The sequence below is a fragment of the Pseudophryne corroboree genome, chromosome 5 (genome assembly GCF_028390025.1).
Source record: "Pseudophryne corroboree isolate aPseCor3 chromosome 5, aPseCor3.hap2, whole genome shotgun sequence".
In the NCBI taxonomy this organism is placed as follows: Eukaryota; Metazoa; Chordata; class Amphibia; order Anura; family Myobatrachidae; genus Pseudophryne; species Pseudophryne corroboree.
In genome coordinates, this window is record NC_086448.1 from 457,028,284 (window position 1) to 457,051,983 (window position 23,700).

General features: G+C 45.5%; 1 protein-coding gene across 1 annotated transcript in view; it reads right to left on the reverse strand.

The window, feature by feature from the left end:
- NSUN2 (NOP2/Sun RNA methyltransferase 2) overlaps positions 1-23,700 on the reverse strand; it is a 393,529-nt gene that overhangs the window by 208,867 nt on the left and 160,962 nt on the right. The window contains exons 6-7 of the mRNA XM_063922936.1: positions 11,112-11,196; positions 3,311-3,503 (exon numbers count right to left, since the gene is read on the reverse strand). Of these exons, the coding sequence (XP_063779006.1) occupies positions 3,311-3,503; positions 11,112-11,196 (278 nt within the window). The remainder of the gene's footprint in view (positions 1-3,310; positions 3,504-11,111; positions 11,197-23,700) is intronic.

Here is a 23,700-nt window from a genome sequence, read left to right on the forward strand (position 1 = left end):
CTGAGCAAACAGCCCCTCAGGACAGTGGTCCTGCAGTGGGGAAGCGGCTTTGCACCCCCTAACTCCCACGGCGCAGGTATGCTGTTGCTCAAACAGCATACTGAAAGAAATAAAAGTTTAAAAGAAATTGAAGAAAAAACTCTGGAGCTTGCAGAGTGTGCATCCTCTCCTGAGGGCACTTTTTTCTAAACTGACCTGTAGAAGGAGGCATAGAGGGGAAGAGCCAGCACACCCAATTGAAGAAATCTTAACTGCACTGGCTCCTTTGGACCAATCTATACCCCAACGTAATAATCTGTCCCCAATATCCCTTATGGATGCTAGAGAAATTATTATAAATCTTGTAACTTTTTTTTTTTATAACTATAAGCTTCGAAGATATTCTTGAATTGAATACCAAATTCTAGTTCTGGTTATGTGTTTTTTGACCTAAGACCCCAAGTGGCTCGTTTTACCTATTTTTTCAAGTATAAATAATTGAGTGTGCGGGTGAGCTGAAGCTTGCCCTGGGCATTGTCTCAAACAGTCACTTCAGCTGGTGGTAGTAACAGTCTTGATTAACTACACACTGTGAGGTTACCATAAAGTGTCACGGGTGGAGATTCTCAAATTGGCGTATATGGAGGATTGGCACAGCAGTGTCTGACAGATGGATTTAGAGAGGAGGGATGAGAAATCAATGCAGATGTTTTTATCTTGGAAACGAAATAGTTGTCAAAATCAAGGGCAGAAATGGAGGAGGGTTGGAGAAGTGAAGTGAAGTGAGAAGGTGGAGGAGAGTTTTGTAGATGGCAAAGAAGCAGCAATAGTTGGAGGAAAAGTGAGGCTATTGGAGACCAAGAATGAATGCTAAAAATTAGTAAGGACAGAGCTCTAGGTGAGGAAATCAGCAGTGCATAAGCATTTCTGCCGTAGCAAGCAACATTCCGTGCCAGGGTGTGCACTTTATTAACACACGGAAGGGCAGAGGAGTGAAAATGGTTGGGGAAAAAAATGTTGGGGAAAAAAATGTTGGGGAAAAAAATACTTCCAATGGACATTTTGTGCATTTCCTAGACTGAACAACAAGAAAGCATAAAACATGCTGCATTTTAATTGCTGAACACACTGGTAATATTTAAAATACTCTTAGGGTTACATTTTTAGTTCAGCACTGTTTCGCATAATATGAACCACAAGAACAAACTCAATTTCACATGAGGCACACAGTAGGGAATTCCATTTTTTATTTGGGTTGTCTCTGGAGATCAGGTAGTCTCAGTTTGAGACAATCCTATTGTGTGATTCCTTTGCCTGGAACATATTTCAAGATGGTTACCATTCAGATTGGCCTGGTCAGTCTCCCATTTCACCTATTTGCTCTAGAGCTGTGGAAGAGGGGTGTGGTTCATCAAATCGACAGTATCTAGGTCGACAATGTTTAGGTCGACCAATATAGGTCGACAGTCACTAGGTCGACATGGATGGAAGGTCGACAGGGTTTCTAGTTCGATATGTGCTAGGTCGACAGGTCTAAAGGTCGACATGAGGAAATTTTTTTTTGGGGGGTGTTTTCTTCGTAGAGTGACCGGGATCCCAAATTAGTGCACCGCTTCGCTCGCCATGCTTCGGGCATGGTGCCTTCGCTCCGCTACCGCTTCGCTCGGCACAGATTACCGTTCCAATCGTAGTCCACGTGGATCATTAAGTATGAAAAAATTAAAAAAGAATTTAAAAAAAAAAAACTCATGTCGACCTTTAGACCTGTCGACCTAGAAACCCTGTCGACCTTCCATCCATGTCGACCTAGTGACTGTCGACCTATAGTGGTCGACCTAGATACTGTCGATCTTCAGACCGGATCCCGTGGAAGAGGTCCTGAAATTTACTCAGCAATTTACCTAGACGTAACGCATCCTCATGCTTCTCAGTCTCCCCATTTATGCGATGGTTCCTACCCACCTATAGTAGGTAGGTACTCGAATGCTCCCCAGTTTTCTGGTCTTTGGAACTCTACTGGTTTGTTTTTTGGTGGCCAGTGGTCAAGTCTTCTTCTATTGCCAGATACTTGGAACTACTACATTTTGTGTAGACTATACTATTTGTGCACTATATTAACATTCAATGACCAAGTATTTTTGTATGCCAGACATAATGCATCAGGTTACTGACTGAAAGCACACTGGAGACAAGTATAGTGCAGCTTAATAATCAAAAGGGTGGAGTGCCCTGCTCTGAAGGTTTTACAAATTGTCAGGAGCTCACACCTAAAATAGGCCCAATATCTGCAACAAATGTACTTGCAAAACCACATTTATTCCACCACATATAGCCAGATAGTACATTTAAAATGTTAAATTCTGATTAAAAGTAACATGCCCCTTTCCATGAAAAAACTATTACATATAGAAATGTTTTTTTGATGCCAAATCTCCATGCAGTCTTTCTTAACGACTCCTGACATTATCACAGTGCACATATCACGTGTAGCCAATTCCTCAACAAGGTGAATGGTCATGCGGTGATATCACATACACACACACACACACACACACACAGGGACAGGTACACTAAGCCTTTGGTCGACCACGATAGGTCGACATGCATTATGTCAACAAGGTAACTAAGTCAACAGGTCTAAAAGGTCGACATGAGTTTTTCACATTTTTTTTATTTTTATTTTTCCATACTTGACGATCCATGTGGACTACGACTGGAGCATGGCGAGCCATGAAGGGGACATGGTGCACTAATTGGGGTTCCCCGTCACTTTACGAAGAAAACTACACCATTTTTTTAAACCCATGTCGACCTTTTCACCTGTCGACCATGGCGACCTAGTTACGCTGTCGACCTATCATAGTCGACCCAATGATTGTCGACCTACGTTGAGTCGACCCAACAACCCATACACCACCAGCCAATGAGCTCCTGTTATATTTCAAATACAGCTTCTTAGGAGGAGATTTGCTGGTACTTGATCTCTCTACACGGCTTAGTACGTTCTCCCCTACAATAGCAGCACTCCCCGAAAAACTTTGCAGCTGTAAACATTCATATAAACGGAGTATACAGAGGAAGCCCACACATACTTTTAAGATAGCACTTGTAACTGGATCCATAACCCCATGAGCTGTAAACTTCCTGCACTAAAATGTGAAAACACACAACTTTACATGGCATTCAAAATAGTTTATTTTTCTAATTTTCTCCGATTCTTGTGCAAGATAGTTTTCAACTCCTTAAGGAGAATAATTTCACACCGTTTTTCATACTTTACCATGAACTTAACATAACTATCTAACCATTACATGACCACAAAGCAGTTTACCTGCACGGCACATCACATAGTATCCGGTCATAGAACAACACTTCTCGAACACCACTGTTTTCAACTAGGAGCCGGGGGATGCTGGATGCATCGTGGTTCACAACCATAACACAAGGACTATTCAATTGCTTAGCTTGGTGGACTAAAAGGTAACAGCGCTTGTTGTCCACATCATTGGCAATGACAAAGCCCTCTAAAGATATAAAAAAAGAAAAATTAGGAAGCCATTTTAAAGTCTGTGCCAATACTAGTACATTCTCTCTCCTTTGTGGAGCTAACATATTTCCCCCTCATGCAGCTTGAATGAATGGTTTTAAAACCCTGTTACTTTTAACCTATCAATAAATGTTCAGTATAACAGATTGCTATAATATTACTGAATGCACATAATACCATGTTTATTGGAAACCCCCTGATATAGTTAACATCTAAAGCGCAGTTGTAAGAACGGCAATAAAAATGCACTCCCTGAGCGCCCAATTTGAAGATTGTTCAGTAAAGAGAAGCAAAGTGAACTTTCAACTTTACTTAACAGATATTATCCATAATAAGTGTCTCAGTCAAATAGGATAGAAAGGTCAGTATATGAAGCAGACTTGTACAATTTCGTATCAGCAACTATTACATATTTTCAGGATATTTAATTACATAATAACACTTTCTTCTCAACATTTATAAGTCTAAAAGACTAACTTACTTGTGAGATGTATTGGATGTTCTCACAGTTTTTAATGTCAGTCATCTAGACCACAGGTTCTCAAACTCGGACCTCAGGACCCCAAGTGAAATAATTAGCTCCACCTGTGGACCTTTTCAAATGTGTCAGTGAGAAATTAATACACCTATGCACATGCTGGTTACCAGCAAAACATGCACTGTGTGGGGTCCTGAGGACAGAGTTTGAGAACCTATGATCTAGACTAACGTTTTATTCTCCATACAGAGGGAGATTGCGATATGAGGCCAAAGTGTTTTCCCTTTCTTTTTTTATTGAATGTGATTGAGTTTCATCAAAAATAATATAATCTTAAATAATTGTATCAACAGTTTATATGCATCTCTAGATTTAATTTCTTATCAAATGCATGTAGGTATAATGAAATCAAAAAGATCTACGTGATTACATTTGAAGAATTTGGAATATTTTTGGATTAAGCATAAGGAATAAAGTTGGTCATTTCTTAACATTTTATTTATATAACTTCATTGGAACTGCAAAGTCCCTTCTGTATTAGCATACATTACGCACCATTACAAGAGCGGGTCTGTAACAATCCCGTAAATCTGGTTACATGTTGGTTAGGACTTCCAGTTAAAGATATAAAGTTATCTAACATAATTAGTTCGCAGACAGATGGTTTTCATCTTGAAGCTACTAAACAAGCATCAACCAGACATATGGAGGCTTGTACGGTTATACTAAATAACACTCATTAAGATTTTAGATTTGATACTTTTACGTTTTATGAACATTTTCAATCAGTCTCCATATGTCAAGAAAGAAATTTTAAAAACACCACAAAACATTCTAATTTTAATTTTTTAGCTTTATTTATTGTACAATTTATTTTGACACATATCAAGCTCCATCAAAGCAACATACTGTACAATCATTATATAGAACAGGTTAATAAGTTTTTTGTCTTTACGTATTGCTGATGTTAAAACGCAGTTCAGTCATTTTTCTATTGAAACTACATCCAAGTTGCACTGTGCTAGTGTCAAGAGTCTACGCGCACAGTCACAGTTGATATTGACACAGTCTCAGAAATGTCTTGAAAATGTATTGGGCTTTCCTGGGCGGCAACATTGAGGTGGCTATACAGATGCATCGAGAGAACAGCTCCTGTGGGCGTGTTATGGGAATGTTGCACGCATATCACTGAAGTGGCAGTGAAATAATCACACATTGAAAGCACCAAGCATTATTTAAGTGTTCAGTTGTTTAATATTCAGAGGAAGGGCTGAACACTAGGGAAGGGTTTGCAGTGGAATTTACATAAAGTCATGGATGTGCAACTGCCCAACGACACGCTAGCTGCTGAGTCCAACTCAAAATCAGGCCCTTTGTGTTAAAAACCAATAAGAATACAGGGGGGAAAAAAATTGGAATTTAATATCTACCGGTAATTCCTTTTCTCGTAGTCCTTAGTGGATACTGGGGTTCTGTACTTTAGTACCATGGGGTATAGATCGAGACCACTGGAGCCTGGCACTTTAAAAACCTTTAGTGTGTGTATGGGTGTGCTGGCTCCTCCTCTCTATGCCCCTTCTACCAGACTCAGTCTAGGAAACGGTGCCCGAGGAGACGGACATACCACGAGAGAAGGAATAATACAACAGCGGTGAGGCAACAAGCCAACACACAACTATGACAGAAAGGAGAGTGCTAACCAGAACAGAGGATAGCAACACCAACCGAACCAGGATAGCAAGGCTCTCTCAACAACAAACTGGGACCGCAACGGCAGGGCAACCAAATACTTACACAGGTAAGCAGGATTGAAGCACTGAGGCGGGCGCCCAGTATCCACTACGGACTACGAGAAAAAGAAGTACCAGTAGGTATCAAATTCCTATTTTCTAACACGTCCTAGTGGATACTGGGGTTCTGTACCACGGGGAAGTCCAAAGCTCTCAAAAGGGTGGGAGAGTGATTAGACCCCTGTAAAACCACCTGACCAAATTGAAGGTCATCCTTGTCCAAGGTGTCAAACGAATAGATTTTAACAAACGTGTTCAAACCCGACCAAGTTGCGGCACAATTGTAAGGCCGAGACACACCGGGCAGCCACCCAGGAACCCCCCACAGACCTCGTTGAGTGGGCCTGAATAGACATCGGCAAAGGTAGAGCCGCCGAAGTATGGCCTGTTGAATTGTCAACCGGAGCCAGCGAGCAATAGTTTGCTTAGAAGCTGGCCAACCAATCTTGGACAAACAGCGAGTCAGATTTCTGATGACGCGCAGTCCTTTTGACATAAATCTTCAGAGCCCTGATCATATCCAAGGACTCAGGACCAAGCGGAAGCGTTAGACAACACAGGAATCACAATAGGTTGATTCACATAAAAAGTGGACACCACTTTAGGCAAAAATTGAGGACAGGTCCTAAGGTCCGCCCTGTTTTCACGGAAAATCAAATAAGGGCTCTTACAGGATAAGGACCCTAATTCAGAGACACACGTCTGGCAGACGCCAATGCCAATATCACCACCGTCTTCCAGATGAGAAATTTTAACTCCACCCTATGTAAGGGATCAAACTAGTCCAATTGAAGAAAGGATAGAACCACATTGAGATCCTACGGGGCCGTGAGAGGTACAAAGGGAGGTTGCATATGAAGAACACCTTTAAGGAATAAGCAGTAAGACTAGTTGCTTCTGGAAGAAAATAGAAAGTGCAGAAATCTGTACTTTGATAGAGCCTAAAAGTAGGCCCATATCCACTCCTGCTTGCAGGAAAAGTAGAAAACTTCCGATTCTAAACTCCTTGGGAGACACCTTTCTACTTTCACACCAGGAAACATACTTCTTACAGATACAATGATAATGTTTGGACGTCACCATCTTCCTTGCTTGGATTACGGTGGAAATAACACGGGAGGGAAGACCTTTTCTTGCTAGAATCTCTCTCTCAACTTACAAGCCGTCAAACGTAGCTGCTGTAAGTCTGGATAGACAAACGGACCTTGCTGAAGATCCTTTTGGAACGGTAGAGGCCAGGGATCCTCCAGAGCCATGGTTAGGAGGTCCGAGTACCACGCCAGTCGAGGCCAATCAGGGGCAATTAGAATTGCTAGAACGCTTTCCCTTCGCAGTCTTTTCAGAACTCTTGGTATGAGCGGCAGAGGAGGGAACAGATACACAAACTGGCACGGCCAAGGCATCGTCAGAGCATCCACTGCTACCGCCTGTGGATCCCTTGTTCTGGAACAGTAGTGGCATAGATTCTTGTTGAGACGAGAAGCCATCAGGTTTATCTGCGGACAGCCCCACCAGTGAATTAAGTGTCAAAACACCTGAGGATGTAGACCCCATGACCCCGGATGGAGGTCGTATCTGCTGAGGAAGTCCACTTCCCAGTTGTCCACTCCTGGAATGAATATGGCTGAGATGGCCCTTGCATTGGCCTCTGCCCAGAGGAGGATTTTTGGCACTTCTTGCATCGCTGCTCTGCTTCTTGTTCCCCCTTGTTGGTTTATGTACACCACTGCCGTGGCGTTGTCTGATTGATCCTGGATCGCCCGATGCCTCAGGAATTAAGAAGCTTGCAGAAGAGCATTGTAGATTGCCCTGAGATCCAGGATGTTTCTTGGTAGAGCAGATTCCTGTCTTGACCATATTCCCTGGAACTGCCCCCCAACCCCGGAGGCTGGCATCAGTTGTCGGTAGAATCCACGAGTGGATATTGAAACTTCTGCCTTCCACCAGGTGAGGAACTTGCAGCCACCATAACAGAGAAATCCAGGCTCTCGGAGATGAGGTCACTTCCTGCATGTGGAGGTGAGACCCCAACCATTTGTCCAGCAGATCCAGCTGAGCCATGGAGACGCAGCCTGCACTACGAGTTGCGCACCTACCCTTGAGCCGCCATAATAGCCGGCGACCCACTAACCGGGACGCCGGCATAGTACTCACCACTCTTCTGTCTTCTGGCTCTGTTAGGGGTGGCAGCGTGCAGAGGGAATGTACGCTCGCTGTGGTGGAGCTTGCGAATGGTTCCCTCAGTAGCTCAGTGTCCTGTCAGCGGGGATCGGGACCATTAACCCTATAGGAGGTTGGGTCATTTCCCCCCCCTGGCCAGGGAGTTTAATTCTTTAGACAAGAAAAGTTGCTGAGGTCTTTGGTCTAACATTAAAGTACAACTGCTCATCTGGTTCTGCCTCCTGATCTGGTATGGGAAGGACCTCCCTTACAGCAAAAATGAGAGCCTCCACCCCAAGGGACAGAAAGCTGTCCTCATCCATATCAACATCTTCCACATCAGAATCAGACTGGAGCACCTGAGGCAGTGAGCGTTTATGTGAAAACGCTAGGGGGGGCTGAGAAGCCTTTCTGGTATCTGCTGCTTTGGCCACACAATCAATAGTATTTTAACACCTGCCTCTTTTTTAGCTGCAGCTAATTCCAAATTTACATTTTGAATCATGCTTTTAAAACTATTCAGCCAGTCAGGTGCCTGCGAACATTGTTCACACACGAGTGATCCCGCTGAAGGCGGGGTTGAGTTACAAACAGCACACAGAACCATGTCAACAGACATCTTACACAACTGTAACACAGCGCAGCCCACTGACCAACACCCCACACAGACCCTAGAGAGTCCCTGTAGTGACACTGAGGAGCGGACACTAGCACACAGAACACAGCAGTAAAATGTGTAACGCAAGTGTACGACCTGACAATAGTGCAGTGGCGCTGCCGCTGGCGTGCTCGTCCCTTCAATGGCCCTCTGGTACCAGTACAGTCTTGTAGCAGCGTACATGCAGCCTGAATGATCCGCAGCAGCAGGAAATGGTCCCACTCCGGGAAGCCCCACCCCCTGTAAAGGGGGGTGTATCTTTCACCCTGGCTTCAATACACCTAGGGGGCACTCTTACTTGAAGTAGGAAAGTCATATCTTTAAAGTAGCCTCTTGCTGATACTTGCTAATGGTCAAACTGCGCTGCAGAAATACTTGAAGACCAAGCGGATCAGGAAGGGCACTAAATACACAGTTTTCCCCATCTGCCACATACATATTCGTGACACAGTCAGAGCCCCCTATTTCTAACAATGTGCCTTCTTTAAAGATATATTCTGGTTATAACTAACAATAACACCCCATGCTACAGGAAGCATTAAGAAGTCCAGAGATATGGGGTAGGTGGTAGTTTCTAATGCCCAGATCTCCCACATCGTGAAGTCAGTAAACACACATTTGCACCTTCATTTGATGCTGTAGGTTGTCTATTTTTAAAATATGCCGTGTTGAACTACTGTAGTATTTTTACACATTTTATGTTTCAAACAGGTAAAAGAAAGAAGGATCAATGCTTTATCATTTTCAAGTAGATACATTTCATGGTGGTGGTTTACCAAAATTACAAACTTTTGTCCATTTCAGGTTGTCACTGCCTTGTGAGAAGACAGCAGCAAAAGTGATGTTAGCCAGTAACAGATCCATGAGATGTAATCCATGAGATGTAATCAATCCATGTACAAATAATCCATGAGATGTAATTCTCACTACACCATTCAGGGAGTCATATTTCAGAATGAAATAGGTTGGTTTATTTGTGTTTTACGTACTTCAAAGAGCTGTCAGAGTTTGCGGTATTTCTGAGGATCCACATTCACCTCAGGTCCATCACTACACCCTGCCAACAGATGCAAGCTATGAACAAACCTCAACTAACTGTATGTTAGTAAGGAGCTTTTATTGCGGGCTGATACATTTAGTTAAAATCGATTGTGTCCCCCTGTATTACTAGTTGCTGTAAGCATAACTGCTTTACAGAAAAAAACAAGTGGCAATGGGTGGAATGTAATGTTGTCAGTCTACAAAAGTGCAAATTATTCAGTTATTTCACCCATGCGACAGCATTTGATTCTGTAAACAGATATATTTTTCTTCTTCATATTTATATAGACACACACCAAGACGCACATACCAATCTAAATGGTAAATGTGACTTACTGGCCTTTTAAAACCTATTACGGTGTCCACGCTATTTAGTCTTTTAGAATTCTGCACAAGCTAGATTAGCTAAAAGACTCCAACTAGGCTGTTCATGGCAAGGCAACATGAAATTATCGGTGTTTGACCAGTGCATGACAGGGAGTGCCAAATGTATGGGTCATTCCTTTTCAGAAGTTGTGCGGACATTCAACATTCCTCAATCTACGGTGTCAGGTATGTTCTGCAGCGTACAATAGCTTCCCTGGGATACAAGTCCCACCAGAGTGTCTCTGTTAAGACGATAGTAGCCAAAGCGCCTCACCTGGGCCCAAGAAGTTGATAATTGGACCCTGGTGGACAGGCAACATGTGGCATGGTCTGTTGAGTCATGGTTCCAGTTATTTTGAAAAGATAGTGGGTTCGGGTGTGGTGCAGACCCTATGAGGCCATGGACACCAGTTGTGAACAAGGAACAGTGGAAGCTGGTGATGGTTCCATAATGGTGTGTTCACGTGGCATGAGTTGAGTCCACTGGTCTGTCTGAACACATCATTGACCAGTAACTACTATATTGCAGCCCCTGGAGAACATCTGCATCCCTTCGTGGACTTCGTGTACCTCAAAAATAGAATATCAGGATAATGCACTGTGTCATCGGTCCTCAGGTGTCCAGAACTGGTTCAAGGAGAATTCTGGAAACTTCCGAAGAATGATGTGGCTAGCACGTTCACACGACAAGAACCCATTTTTGTATTTATAGGCGTAGTGGAGTGCTCCACTGGCACACAAGATCTGCACCTACAAATATCAGGCAGTTGTAAGCTATTCAGACAGCAGGTTTCAACATCTCCAGAGGACTTTCATTCCCTTATAGAATCGATGCCACATTGAGTAGCTGCACTTAGCCTGGCACAACTTTAGGCACCTATCCCATGACTTTGGGCACTTCAGTGTAAATCACAGGAAAGCAGTGTTCAATATTATACGGCTAAACTATTCCTATAGAAAAGATGCACACATTGTTATTAACAGTATGTAGGAACAAATCTGGAAAATAAAATGAATACACACTGAGAAATATGGACAAGAATTTAGGCTATAAAACAAACAAAGGGAATCCTAAGTACTAACTAAACATACCAGGAAATGAAACGTCCATATCTGCATGCAACATTTCAATAATCTGCTTTGTTTTAGATCCTGGGGCTGCACACATATCCAAGATCTAGGTAAGAGAGACAGGCGGGTAACTTGTAATTTCAAAGTCATTATATACCTACATTAGGCAAAATAACTTTTCTTTCCACCCTGTTAGGCAAAATGGTATAACATTAGAAAACCGATAAACACAAATTAAACCCACTAGAAAGTCAGATTTGTCTGCATCAAAAGTGGCACTTACACATCTTGTTTGAGACAGTATATTTATTATGAGATAGTAGGCTAGTATATGAAAACACTACTGAAAATACTCCCGACAATTACTCAATCCCTGTACCGTGAAACCTCCAAGTTTAAACGGATGCAGTAACAATATCAATTTGCCTATACACGAGTCATTAAAAAAAAAAAGGTCAGCTTTTCTGAACACAGAATTCAGTCATTCAAAAACTGCATTGGCCATACTGCGAATCTGAAAATTTGTTTTGGTTTTTTTACTCACCATAAAATCCCTTCCTCGGAGTCCATCTGCGGGACGCTGCCTTATGACTCTGGGTTAGAGTGTGTGGTATTGGAGTTTGACACTATGGGGTATATGCAATTGCGGTCGAATTCCCGAAATTGTCAAATTTCGGGATTTTTTCGCAAAAAAAAAAAAAGATTGTCAATGCAATTCAGAGCTTTCCGTCAAAAAAACGGACTTTCAAAATTCGACTTTTTGAAATTCGACTTTTGTCAAATTCGACTTTTCTGCAATGATACAAGTGCTGCAATTCGACCAAAGTGTATTCAATTCAAGTTTGGAAATTCGACAACAGTGCTTTTAGACAGTAAATTCGTCATTTTCAATCCGCCACACTTTGGAGGGTGAAACCAATAAAAAAAATTAAAACATTTTTTTTTGGTGTTTTTTTTGGGGGGAATAGCATATCTATTTATATTAGAAGGGATTAGGTACTTGGTTTGTCTTTTTTGGTTGCACAAGTATTATTTATATATTTTTAAAAAGATTTTTTTTTTTTTTTTTATAGCTGGAACGGTAAAATCAAGGAAAAAAATGGCGTGGGGTCCCCCCTCCAAAGCATAACCAGCCTCGGGCTCTTCGAGCTGGTCCTGGTTCTAAAAATGCGGGGGAAAATTTGACAGGGGATCCCCCGTATTTTTAAAACCAGCACCGGGCTCAGCGCCTGGTGCTGGTGCAAAAAATACGGGGGACAAAAAGAGTAGGGGTCCCCCGTATTTTTTACACCAGCATCGGGCTCCACTAGCTGGACAGATAATGCCACAGCCGGGGGTCACTTTTATACAGTGCCCTGCGGCCGTGGCATTAAATATCCAACTAGTCACCCCTGGCCGGGGTACCCTGGGGGAGTGGGGACCCCTTCAATCAAGGGGTCCCCCAGCCACCCAAGGGCCAGGGGTGAAGCCCGAGGCTGTCCCCCCCATCCAAGGGCTGCGGATGGGAGGCTGATAGCCTTGAGAAAAATGTCAGAATATTGTTTTTTCCAGTAGTACTACAAGTCCCAGCAAGCCTCCCCCGCAAGCTGGTACTTGGAGAACCACAAGTACCAGCATGCGGGAGAAAAACGGGCCCACTGGTACCTGTAGTACTACTGGGGGAAAAATACCCAAATAAAAACAGGACACACACACCGTGACAAGTACAACTTTATTACATACTGCCGACACACATACTTACCTATGTTGACACGCCGACTGCCACAGTCTCCGACGATCCGAGGGTACCTGTGAAAAAATTATACTCACCTTCCAGCGTCCAGACATACATCCACGTCCAGAGTATAATCCAGGTACTTGGCAAAAAAAAAACCACAAAGACCCGTGCCAGCGGACTGAAAGGGGTCCCATATTGACACATGAGACCCCTTTCCCCGAATGCAGAGACCTCTCCGTGACAGCTGTCACTGAAAGGTCTCTTCAGCCAATCAGCGAGTGCAACGTCCTTGCACTCTGCTGATTGGCTCTGCGCGTCTGAGCTCAGACAGCGCATCGCAAAGCCTCTCCATTATATTCAATGGTGGGAACTTTGCGGCTAGCGGTGGGGTCACCCGCCGGTCAGCGGCTGACCGCGGGTAACCCCCCCGCTGACGGCAAAGTTGCCACCATTGCAAGTAATGGAGAGAGCTGTGCGATGCGCTGTCACAGCACAGACAGCGCACAGCCAATCAGGTGAGCGCCACGTAGTAGCGCTTCCTGATTGGCTGAAGGGACCTCAGTGACAGGAGTCACGTGGGGTCCCGGCACATTCGGGGAAAGGGGTCTCATGTGTCAATATGGGACCCCTTTCAGTCCGCTGGCACGGGTCTTTGCGTTTTTTTTTTTTTTGCCAAGTACCTGGATTATACTCTGGACGTGGATGTATGTCTGGACGCTGGAAGGTGAGTATAATTTTTTCACAGGTACCCTCGGATCGTCGGAGACTGTGGCAGTCGGCGTGTCAACATAGGTAAGTATGTGTGTGTCGGCAGTATGTAATAAAGTTGTACTTGTCACGGTGCGTGTGTCCTGTTTTTATTTGGGTATTTTTTTTCCAGTAGTACTACAGGTACCAGCGGGCCCGTTTTTCTCCCGCATGCTGGTACTTGTGGTTCTCCAAGTACCAGCTTGCGGAGGAGGCTTGCTGGGACTTGTAGTACTACTGGGGGGAAAAAAATAATTTACTCACCGGTAATTCTATTTCTCGTAGTCCGTAGTGGATGCTGGGGACTCCGTAAGGACCATGGGGAATAGACAGCTCCGCAGGAGACTGGGCACATCTAAGAAAGATTAAGGACTATCTGGTGTGCACTGGCTCCTCCCCCTATGACCCTCCTCCAAGCCTCAGTTAGGAACTGTGCCCGGAAGAGCTGACACAATAAGGAAGGATTTTTGAATCCCGGGTAAGACTCATACCAGCCACACCAATCACACCATATAACACGTGATAGGAACCCCGGTTAACAGTATGATAACAAATGGAGCCTCTGAAGAGATGGCTCACAACAAAACCCGATTTTTGTAACAATAACTATGTACAGGTATTGCAGACAATCCGCACTTGGGATGGGCGCCCAGCATCCACTACGGACTACGAGAAATAGAATTACCGGTGAGTAAATTCTTATTTTCTCTGACGTCCTAGTGGATGCTGGGGACTCCGTAAGGACCATGGGGATTATACCAAAGCTCCCAAACGGGCGGGAGAGTGCGGATGACTCTGCAGCACCGAATGAGAGAATTCCAGGTCCTCCTCAGCCAGGGTATCAAATTTGTAGAATTTTGCAAACGTGTTTGCCCCCGACCAAGTAGCTGCTCGGCAAAGTTGAAAAGCCGAGACCCCTCGGGCAGCCGCCCAAGATGAGCCCACCTTCCGTGTGGAATGGGCTTTTACAGATTTAGGTTGCGGTAAGCCTACCGCAGAATGCGCCAGCTGAATAGTGCTACAAATCCAGCGCGCAATAGACTGCTTAGAAGCAGGAGCACCCAGCTTAGCGGGTGCATACAGGATAAACAGCGAGTCAGTCTTTCTGACTCCAGCCGTCCTGGAAATATAAATTTTTAGGGCCCCGACTACGTCCAGCAACTTGGAATCCTCCAAGTCCCTAGTAGCCGCAGGCACCACAATAGGTTGGTTCAAGTGAAAAGCTGAGACCACCTTTGGGAGAAACTGAGGACGAGTCCTCAATTCTGCCCTATCCATATGGAAAATCAGATAAGGGCTTTTACAAGACAAAGCCGCCAATTCTGAAAACCCGCCTGGCCGACGCCAAGGCCAACAGCATGACCACTTTCCACGTGAGATATTTTAAATCAACAGTCTTAAGTGGTTCGAACCAATGTGATTTCAGGAATGCCAAAACCACATTGAGATCCCAAGGTGCCACTGGGGGCACAAAAGGAGGCTGAATATGCAGTACTCCTTTGACAAAAGTCTGAACTTCGGGTAGTGAAGCCAGTTCTTTTTGGAAGAAAATCGACAGAGCCAAAATCTGGACCTTTATGGACCCCAATTTAAGGCCCAACGTCACCCCTGCTTGCAGGAAGTGCAGGAATCGACCCAGTTGAAATTCCTCCGTCGGGGCCTTCATGGCCTCACACCAAGCAACATATTTTCGCCAAATGCGGTGATAATGTCCTGCGGTGACATCCTTCCTGGCTTTGATCAGGGTAGGGATGACTTCCTCCGGAATACCCTTTTACTTCAGGATCCGGTGTTCAACCGCCATGCCGTCAAACGCAGCCGCGGTAAGTCTTGGAACAGACAGGGTCCCTGCTGCAGCAGGTCTTGTCTGAGCGGCAGAGGCCAAGGGTCCTCTGTAAGCATCTCTTGAAGTTCCGGGTACCAAGCTCTTCTTGGCCAATCCGGAACCACGAGTATGGTTTTCACTCCTCGCCTTCTTATTATTCTCAGTACCTTGGGTATGAGAGGTAGAGGAGGAAACACATAAACCGACTGGTACACCCATGGTGTCACTAGAGCGTCCACCGCTATCGCCTGAGGGTCTCTTGACCGGGCGCAATATCTTTTCAACTTCTTGTTGAGGCGGGACACCATCATGTCTAACTGTGGTTTTTCCCACCGGTTGACCAGCATTTGGAAGACTTCTGGATGAAGTCCCCATTCTCCCGGGTGGAGGTCGTGCCTGCTGAGGAAGTCTGCTTCCCAGTTGTCCACTCCCGGAATGAACACTGCCGTCAGTGCTAACACATGATTCTCTGCCCATCTGAGAATCCTTGTGGCTTCTGCCATCGCCATCCTGCTTCTCGTGCCGCCCTGTCTGTTTACATGGGCGACCGCCGTGATGTTGTCTGACTGGATCAGTACCGGCTGGTTTTGAAGCAGGGGTCTTGCCTGGCTTAGGGCATTGTAAATGGCCCTTAGCTCCAGGATATTTATGTGAAGAGAAATCTCCTGATTTGACCACAGTCCTTGGAAATTTCTTCCCTTTGTGACTGCCCCCCAGCCTCGAAGGCTGGCATCCGTGGTCACCAGGACCCAGTCCTGTATTCCGAATCTGCGGCCCTCTAGTAGATGAGCCCTCTGCAGCCACCACAGCAGCGACACCCTGGTTCTGGCCGATAGGGTTATCCGCTGTTGCATCTGGAGATGGGACCCGGACCATTTGTCCAACAGGTCCCACTGGAACGTCCTTGCGTGGAACCTTCCGAATGGAATTGCTTCGTACGAAGCTACCATTTTTCCCACGACTCGTGTGCATTGATGTACCGACACTTTTCCAGGTTTTAGGATGTCTCTGACCAGAGATGACAATTCCTCGGCTTTTTCCAGTGGAAGAAACACTCTTTTCTGGTCTGTGTCCAGAATCATTCCCAGGAACAGAAGACGTGTCGTCGGGACCAGCTGTGACTTTGGAATGTTTAGAATCCAGCCGTGCTGTTGTAGCACTTCCTGAGAAAGTGCCACCCCCACTATCAACTGTTCTTTGGACCTCGCCTTTATCAGGAGATCGTCCAAGTACGGGATAATTAAAACTCCCTTCTTGCGAAGGAGTATTTATCATTTCGGCCATTACCTTGGTAAAGACCCTCGGTGCCGTGGATAACCCGAACGGCAGCGTCTGGAACTGATAGTGACAGTCCTGTACCACAAATCTGAGGTACTCCTGGTGCGGAGGGTAAATGGGGACATGCAGGTACGCATCCTTGATGTCCAGGGATACCATGTAATCCCCCTCCTCCAGGCTCGCAATAACCGCCCTGAGCGATTCCATCTTGAACTTGAACCTTTTGATATAAGTGTTTAAGGTTTTTAAATTTAAGATGGGTCTCACCGAACCGTCAGGTTTCGGTACCACAAACATTGTGGAGTAGTAACCCTTTCCTTGCTGAAGGAGGGGTACCTTGACGATCACTTTCTGTGAATACAGTTTTTGAATAGCCACCAACACTGCCTCCCTGGCAGAGGGAGTTGCCGGCAAGGCAGATTTTAGGAAACGGCGGGGGGGGAGACGTCTCGAATTCCAGCCTGTACCCCTGAGATACTACTTGAAGGACCCAGGGATCCACTTGTGAGAGAGCCCACTGTGCGCTGAAAAACCTGAGACGTGCCCCCACCGTTCCCGATTCCGCCTGAGCAGCCCCAGCGTCATGCTGTGGACTTACCGGACGCAGGGGAGGACTTCTGCTCCTGGGAACTAGCTGTGTGCTGCAGCTTTTTTCCCCCTTCCTCTGCCCCTCGGCAGAAAGGATGAGCCTCTAGCCCGCTTATTTTTCTGGGGCCGAAAGGACTGTACCTGATAATACGGTGCTTTCTTTTGCTGTGGGGTAGCCTGTGGCAAAAAAGTCGATTTCCCAGCAGTAGCTGTGGAAACGAGGTCTGAAAGACCTTCCCCAAAAAGTTCCACCCCTTTATAGGGTAAAACTTCCATGTGCCGCTTGGAGTCGGCATCACCTGACCATTGCCTAGTGCATAACCCCCGTCTGGCGGCAATGGACATAGCGCTTATTTTTGATGCCAGCCGGCAAATATCCCTCTGTGCATCACGCATGTATAAGACCGCGTCTTTTATATGGTCAATCGTTAGTAAATATTGTCCCTATCCATGGTATCAATGTTTTCCGACAGGGAGTCTGACCACGCAGCAGCAGCACTGCACATCCAAGCTGATGCAATAGCGGGTCTCAATATAATGCCAGTGTGTGTGTATATAGCTTTTAGGGTACTTTCCAGCTTTCTATCAGCAGGTTCTTTTAGGGCGGCCGTATCCGGAGACGGTAGTGCCACCTTCTTTGATAAGCGTGTCAATGCTTTATCTACCCTAGGGGGTGTTTCCCAGCGTGACCTATCCTCTGGCGGGAAAATTTCTTATCTGGGGAAGTCCACGCTTCCTCACACACCTCATTTAATTCGTCAGATGCAGGAAAAACTACTGGTAGTTTTTTCTCACCAAACATAATACCCTTTTTTGTGGTACCTGGGGTATCATCAGAAATGTGTAAAACATTTTTCATAGCCTCAATCATGTAACGGGTGGATCTATTGGAGGGTACATTAGTCTCATCATCGTCGACACTGGAGTCGGTATCCGTGTCGACATCTGTATCTGTCATCTGAGGTAGCGGGCGTTTTATAGCCCCTGATGACATTTGAGACGCTTGGACAGGCACAAGCTGAGTAGCCGGCTGTCCTATGTCGTCAAACCTTTTATGTAAGGAGCTGACACTGTCACGTAATTCCATCCATAAGTCCATCCACACTGGTGTCGACCCCGCAGGGGGTGACATCACATTCACAGGCATTTGCTCCGCCTCCACATAATTATCCTCATCATACATGTCGACACAGCAGTACCGACACACAGCAGACACACAGGGAATGCTCTTACAGAGGACAGGACCCCACAAAGCCCTTTGGGGAGACAGAGGGAGAGTATGCCAGCACACACCAGGGCGCTATATAACACAGGGATATCACTATACAGAGTGTTTTCCCCTATAGCTGCCTATAATATATATATATACTGTGCCTAAATTGTGCCCCCCCTCTCTTTTTTACCCTTTCTGTAGTGCAGGACTGCAGGGGAGAGCCAGGGAGCTTCCTTCCAGCGAAGCTGTGAGGGAATAATGGCGCCAGTGTGCTGAGGGAGTTGGCTCCGCCCCTTTTTCGGCGGGCTTTCTCCCGCTATTTTATCGTTTCTGGCAGGGGTTAATATACACCTATATAGCCTCTGGGGCTATATATGGTGTTAGTTTTACCAGCCAAGGTGTTATTGCTGCTCAGGGCGCCCCCCCCCCCAGCGCCCTGCACCCATCAGTGACCGCAGTGTGTGGTGTGCATGAGGAGCAATGGCGCACAGCTGCAGTGCTGTGCGCTACCTTGGAGAAGACAGAAGTCTTCAGCCGCCGATTTTCCGGACCACCTTCTTGTTTCTGGCTCTGTAAGGGGGACGGCGGCGCGGCTCCGGGAACGGACGACGAGTGTTCGATCCCTCTGGAGCTAATGGTGTCCAGTAGCCTAAGAAGCCCAAGCTACCACCACTTAGGTAGGTTCGCTTCTTCTCCCCTTAGTCCCTCGTTGCAGTGAGCCTGTTGCCAGCAGGTCTCACTGAAAATAAAAAACCTAAACTATACTTTCTTCTAGGAGCTCAGGAGAGCCCCTAGTGTGCATCCAGCTCAGCCGGGCACAGAAATCTAACTGAGGCTTGGAGGAGGGTCATAGGGGGAGGAGCCAGTGCACACCAGATAGTCCTAAATCTTTCTTAGATGTGCCCAGTCTCCTGCGGAGCCGTCTATTCCCCATGGTCCTTACGGAGTCCCCAGCATCCACTAGGACGTCAGAGAAACAATATTCTGACATTTTTCTCAAGGCTATCAGCCTCCCATCCGCAGCCCTTGGATGGGGGGGGGGGGGGGGCGGGGACAGCCTCGGGCTTCACCCCTGGCCCTTGGGTGGCTGGGGGGGGACCCCTTGATTGAAGGGGTCCCCACTCCCCCAGGGTACCCCGGCCAGGGGTGACTAGTTGGATATTTAATGCCACGGCCGCAGGGCACTGTATAAAAGTGACCCCCGGCTGTGGCATTATCTGTCCAGCTAGTGGAGCCCGATGCTGGTGTAAAAAATACGGGGGACCCCTACTCTTTTTGTCCCCCGTATTTTTTGCACCAGCACCAGGCGCAGAGCCCGGTGCTGGTTTTAAAAATACGGGGGATCCCCTGTCAAATTTTTCCCCGCATTTTTAGAACCAGGACCAGCTCGAAGAGCCCGAGGCTGGTTATGCTTTGGAGGGGGGACCCCACGCCATTTTTTTCCGGGTTTTTCCCGTTTTTTTAAATCGTGGCAAAATCCGGCAAATCGGCTGTTTTTCGCCCGCGGATATGTCGAATCCGTTTTTCATCGAATATGGTGAATTCCGGCAGCCACCTGCCGGAATTCACCTGTCGAATTGTGTCGAATTAAAAAAACGGCGATAATTTGCCGCGATTCGCCCGCAATTGCATATACCCCTAAAACAGTTAACAGCTAACTCCTCCCCCTCTAACCTTTCCCAGCTCCAGCAGCAGCTCAGTTATTTAGCAAAACTGTCTGGTGGAAGAAGAGAGCTAAGAAGAACAACGAAAGTATATAGCCTAACAGTGTAATAAAAACAAACAACTGGTAAGAAAACCAGACAAGTATGGAAGGGATCGCCGTGTTCCCCAGATGGACTCAGAGGTAGGTATTATATGGTGAGTAAAACAGCCAAATTTCCTCTATCAACCATCTGGGGGGCGCTACCTTATGACTCTGGGTTTTCCCAAAGCAAGCTAATAAGTGTGGATGGGACATCTGACAAGGTCACACGCAAAAGTTTACCCAAACACTGGCCTCCATGCGCCCTTAAACGTATGGAAGGGGTAGAATATTGTGAAGGTGTGCACAGATGACCAGGTCACTGCCCTGCACAGCTGCTCCACGGAGGCACCATGATGAACAGCTCAAGAAGCCCACACAGTGCACGTCAAATGATCCCGAAGAGTAGCCAGCACCGGCAGCACGTCTGAAGAGAAATGTCTGACGAATGGCAGAGGTGACCCACCAAGCAATGGTACTCTTTGAAGCACCAAAGCAAGGTTGGCAGGCTTCTATCAACAAAAAGGAATCCATGCGCCTAAAGGAAGCAGTATGGTCTAGATAAATGCATAGAGGACGAACATCATCCAAAAACGTCAATGAAGAAGCAACTGCTGCCATTACACCTGCATCAGAGGCCGCCTCCTGAATATAGAGGGAGGCTGTGGGTAATATAAGACAGATATTGTCTGGCAGTGTCAGAAAAATACTGAGGCATCTCATCCTCAATTGCCTGAACTCCTGCTTCAATACCTTTTGCAGCCCAAGAGGCTGCCAAAGTGGGTCTATGTAGCGCACCAGTATGAGAATAAATAGATTTCAGGCATCCCTCCACACACTTATCTGTCGGTTCCTTCAGTGAGGTGACAGTGGGGACAGGGAGAGAAGATGACACCACAAGACGGGCGACATGAGAGTCCACCGGCGGTGGAGTTTCCTACTTGTTACTCAACTTCGCAGAAATAGGATAATGAGCTAGCATCTTTTTAGACAGGGAAAATGTATTTCCTGGAGACGACCAGGATTCCAGACGTATGTCAATTAAATGGTCAGAATGTGGTAAGACTATTTTAGAAACCTTCTGACGTTTAAACTTATCAAGTTTCTTAGATGTAGTAGTAGGCTCAACGTCATAATCTATTTGAAGAATTAGCTTAATAGCCTCCACTAGGTCAGGAACACCTGGGTTGTAGATTCATCATCAGAAGCGACTGCATCAGTGTCTGACGGATCAGCATATTCGCCATCCTCATCAGAAGAATTATCCGAAATATTAGTGGATTGTGAGGAAGAAATGGCCCGTTTAGTTGACTCCTTGGCCCCAGAGGGTCGTGGGGTAGACTTTTGTCTAACCAAAGTTTGAATTAATTGTTGTAATTGGGTAGACAGAGTATCCGGCCAGGGCGGATTAACTACAGGAACAATATGTGGCTGCAATGGCACAGGAGGTACCACAGGGGGCGTAAGACGTGTCACAAGTGTAGTCAGCATACTTGAGAATGCTGCCCAAGGTGGGTCCTGATTGGCCACAGGTGCTGCAGGTTGACTGGGTGTATGGCACTCAGCGCCTGAACCAGCAGCTATAACTTCTCCCTCAGGTAAATCCATGGTGCCAGGACTGCAGGATGCAGAAGCATCTGCGGATTTCCCGCCCTGTGTGGAAGACATTATTAGGAATGCAGCCTTAGGGTGAAACAGTACAATATAGCTAGACAAACACAATACCTGCAAATAACCCCCTATGTAATGTGACCAGTAATACAGGACACAGAACAGACGATTTAAGAGGTATGAGGTGACTGGAAAACACAAGAAAAACATTATATATATATATATATATATATATATATATCCCATAGAAAAGGCGGCACTCAGAGACTTGGTGAATAACAAAAATTCTTTAGTGAACAAACTGCATGGTTACATCCACTTTATGGACATATGGACATAATATATACATATATATATACATACATATATATATATATATATATATATATATATATAGTGGATACGGTACGGCGGCACTCACTCAGGACTTCCATGAACAATAAAACTCTACAGACAAGCTGTTGCTGTTAACGTTTCAGTTGTATTAACTTTCTTCAGAACAAGTGATACAATACAAAAAGACATACCTTTATACCCTCACCTAAAGCATGTGCACTTTGTTCCTGGCCACGGGGTCGGGTCGGGGATAGATGACGTCACTGCTTCACTCATGACGCCTGTGAACGCTCACCCCGCCGGGCTCCCGGTTGCCGTAGAAACACAAACAAAAGACAGGATTGTGCTTATCCTGTATAGAAAACCTCCACCCTCCGCATGACACTAACCTGTTGTAATGATAATTACATAATTAGCTAAGTAAATCATATTATATAAGTAACAAAATACGATTCATGTTACAAATACACAGAAAACATAGAAACAATTGGTTCAATACAGACTAATAAAAGCAAGACGGAATAATGCAATTATACAAAGCAATTAAAGCTGAATAATTCATTTAACCCTCTAGGTGCTATTGTATTTAATCTATTGATCCACCTGGCCTCTCTCTGAAGCAGTGCTTTGTTGCGGTCTCCACCTCTGATGTTATGGGGTTGTTGGTCAATGATTTTATATTTCAATGTGTTAAGTTGATGCTTTTGTGATTGAAAGTGTTTAGCTACAGGTTGAGACTGCGTCTCGCCCTCCAACGCTGATCGTATGGCCGACCTGTGCATAGCCATCCGTTCACGGAACTGACGGTTAGTCTTACCCAACGTAAAATAAACCACAGGGGCATCTGATGAAATAAATGACATGGGTACTGGTACATGTGAGTACTTTGTCAATTTTGATCTGTTTCCCTGAATGTGGATGCGCAAAACTTGAGCCTGTTTCTAGATAGCTACAAGTTGTGCATCCCGTGCACTTATAGCAACCTGGTTTTTTGGAAAGAAAATTTTGAATGGGGGCAGGTTTTACATTAGATATGTCATTACGGACCAAGAGGTCCTTGATACTTTTATTGCGGGTGTAACAGGACCTGAGCGAATGTTGTGCTAACATCTGTAAATCCTTATCAGATGTATTTATTGGCCAGGTCTCCTTTGTGATGCGGGATACATCTTTAGACAAATGGCTATATCGTTGTACAAACGGAATTTTCTTGTTTACTATAGAGGTTTTAGGTTTGGATTTAAGAGTGTCAGCCCTTGGTATGCCCAATACTCTATTTTTGGCAGACATTAATTTGTCCCATTCGTACCCACGTTCTCTAAATTGAATTGCCATTTTGTCTATTTCTGTTATGGTATTGACAATGTTGTCAGAAATACGATGTATTCTGAGAAACTGTGAGAAGGGGAGACTGTATTTGCTGGCAGGTGGATGGTAGCTGGCTGCATGTAACAAGGTATTTTTGTCTGTCGGTTTGGTGTACAGATTGGTATGCAGGTGACCCTCACTGACAGATACTGTGACATCTAAAAAATTGATGTGTGTGGTACT